At 63.5% G+C, this 2,036-nt stretch overlaps 1 protein-coding gene across 1 annotated transcript in view; it reads left to right on the top strand.

The window, feature by feature from the left end:
• Positions 1 to 1,882: 1,882 nt before the first annotated feature.
• ANKFY1 (ankyrin repeat and FYVE domain containing 1) overlaps positions 1,883 to 2,036 on the top strand; it is an 87,145-nt gene continuing 86,991 nt past the window's right edge. Inside the window, exon 1 of the mRNA XM_021694844.2 lies at positions 1,883 to 1,898. Coding sequence (XP_021550519.1) covers positions 1,889 to 1,898 — 10 coding nt within the window. The 5' untranslated portion in view covers positions 1,883 to 1,888. The remainder of the gene's footprint in view (positions 1,899 to 2,036) is intronic.

The following is a 2,036-nucleotide window of genomic DNA, read 5'->3' as shown; positions in this document are numbered from 1 at the left end:
CCTTAGTCTAAGTGCCGCTTGCTCAGCCCGGCTTCGCCAGTCTGCCCCTGCCCACCTCCCGTGCATCTTTAGTGTCCTGCCACAGCTGGAACATCATTTCCCTGAGCAAACCATTGTCCTGACACATTTTGACAACCTCTTCTCTTCCATCTCCCGCGTGTCCCTCCCCCTCTTCTCAGAACTTTACCCCCATGATCCAAACTCCAAATTCCTTCTCTACTCCCCCTTACTACCCACGAATGCTTACCTTTGATAGCACCCACGGCTTCTCCAACTTGGGATCTCCCCCTCTGCTGTTCTGACCCCTCATCCTGTTCTCAGGCCCTTTCTTCAGTCTCTACCTTCTCCCAGCCACCACTTCCCCTGCGGTCCTCCTGCTTCCAGAAATGGGTGCCATCACCGTTCTTTTGCTTCTCCTTTGCGTACAAATCTTGTTTTGAAAGATCTCCTGCTATTTGATTATATTACTCGTTAAGCCTGTTTTTTGCTATTAGACATCCCCAGATTCACTGAAGGTTTTGGCTCCTACCTTAGGGTCTCCTTCCTTCCCTGCCTCTCAATCCCAATACTTAATTTTCCTGGCTTCTTAGGTTCACTGCAGCGGGTGTGTTTTACTCCCTGTCCTGGACTGTATCATGACCCAGTGCTATCGAACCTAGGAGCTTCCGGTTGCCACCCTGACCACAGGGCCCACAACGGCCCTCGATATGACAGAGACCCTCCACCAGCCCCTACCCAGTCAGCACCTGAGCTGTCCACTCATGCACTCTGTCCCAAGGCCTGGCCAACACTATCATCCATGCCCTGAGCCAGGTGGGGATTCTGCTGGGAAAGCGCCTGGTTCACACGCACAGGAGACACGTGACGCAGGCCCTCCAGCCCACCGCCCCTCCCCAGATCTCTCGGCTCTCTGGTCCGTGAACTGATGTCATCAACTGATCTCCTGACACCTCTCTGCCCCTTCATGTCCACTTGCGTGGGCTTTAAACGACTAAGTGACGGCCTCTGGTCCCTGGTGGGGTTTGCAGTGGAGTCCTGGGGTGTGCACTGAGGTCCACAGTGGGGTGTGCAGTGAACTCTGCATTGGGGTCATCGGTGGGGTCCCGTGAGGTCCACGGAGGGGTCATTGGTGGGGTGCACAGTGGGGTCTGCAGTGGGGTCAGAGGTGGGGTGCGTGGTGGGGTCCACAGTGGGGTCCATGGCGGGGTCATTGGTGGGTGCATGGTGGGGTCCTCGGTAGGATGCGTAGTGGGGTCCACGGTGAGGTCCGTGGAGGGGTCCACGTGGGGTGCCTAGTGGGGTCCACGGGGTGGGTCCCTAAGTGAGGTCCGTGTAGGGGTGCTTAGTGGGGTCCACGGTGGGGGGCATAGTGAAGTCTGTGGAGGGATGTGCAGTGGGGTCCGCGGTGAGGTCCGTGAGGGTGCGTAGTGGGGTCCCTGGTGGGGTGTGCAGTGAGGTCCGTGGAGGCGTCCGCGGATGGGTGCGCGGAGGGTTCTGTAGTGGGCTCCGCGGCGAGCCCCTGCCCCGCTTCCTGTCGCCTCTGCCGCCGCCTCAGCTCCCCGGTCGGAAAAGCGCCTGGAGACCACGGAGCCCCTCTCTCGGCCGTCTCCCGGCCAGGTTTCTGCAAGGAATAGCGTTGCCCGCTGCGTCCATCCCGTTCAAGGTCCCGAACGGGCCGCGGCCGCGACCCCGCGCGTCGGCGTGCCGCACGCCAGCGCCTCGAAGGCGCGAGGGGAGCAGGGGCCACCGCGCGCCGCTCGCGCCCGCCTCCCGCTGGCGCTCCTTCCGCCCGCCTCCCGAGACTCTCGCGAGACCCGCGGCCTCCGGTCCGCGCCGCCCTGGCCGCGGCGCTCTTCTCGCGAGGTTGCGGCAGCAGGGCCGGCCCGACATGGCGGAAGGTAGGGTGTGTGAGGGGCCGCGCGGGACGGCGCGGGGCGGAGCGGGCGCTGCCGGCCGGGCGTCGCGGCCCTGCGGGGCTCGGACGTGCCAGGACGCCCGGGGCGCGGCGGGGCTCGGGGGCCGCCCGGCGCAGCCCG

This window comes from Neomonachus schauinslandi, chromosome 15, assembly GCF_002201575.2.
Source record: "Neomonachus schauinslandi chromosome 15, ASM220157v2, whole genome shotgun sequence".
In the NCBI taxonomy this organism is placed as follows: domain Eukaryota; kingdom Metazoa; phylum Chordata; class Mammalia; order Carnivora; family Phocidae; genus Neomonachus; species Neomonachus schauinslandi.
Note: the sequence above shows the minus strand (reverse complement) of the source record. Positions and strands in the feature narration are given on the sequence as shown.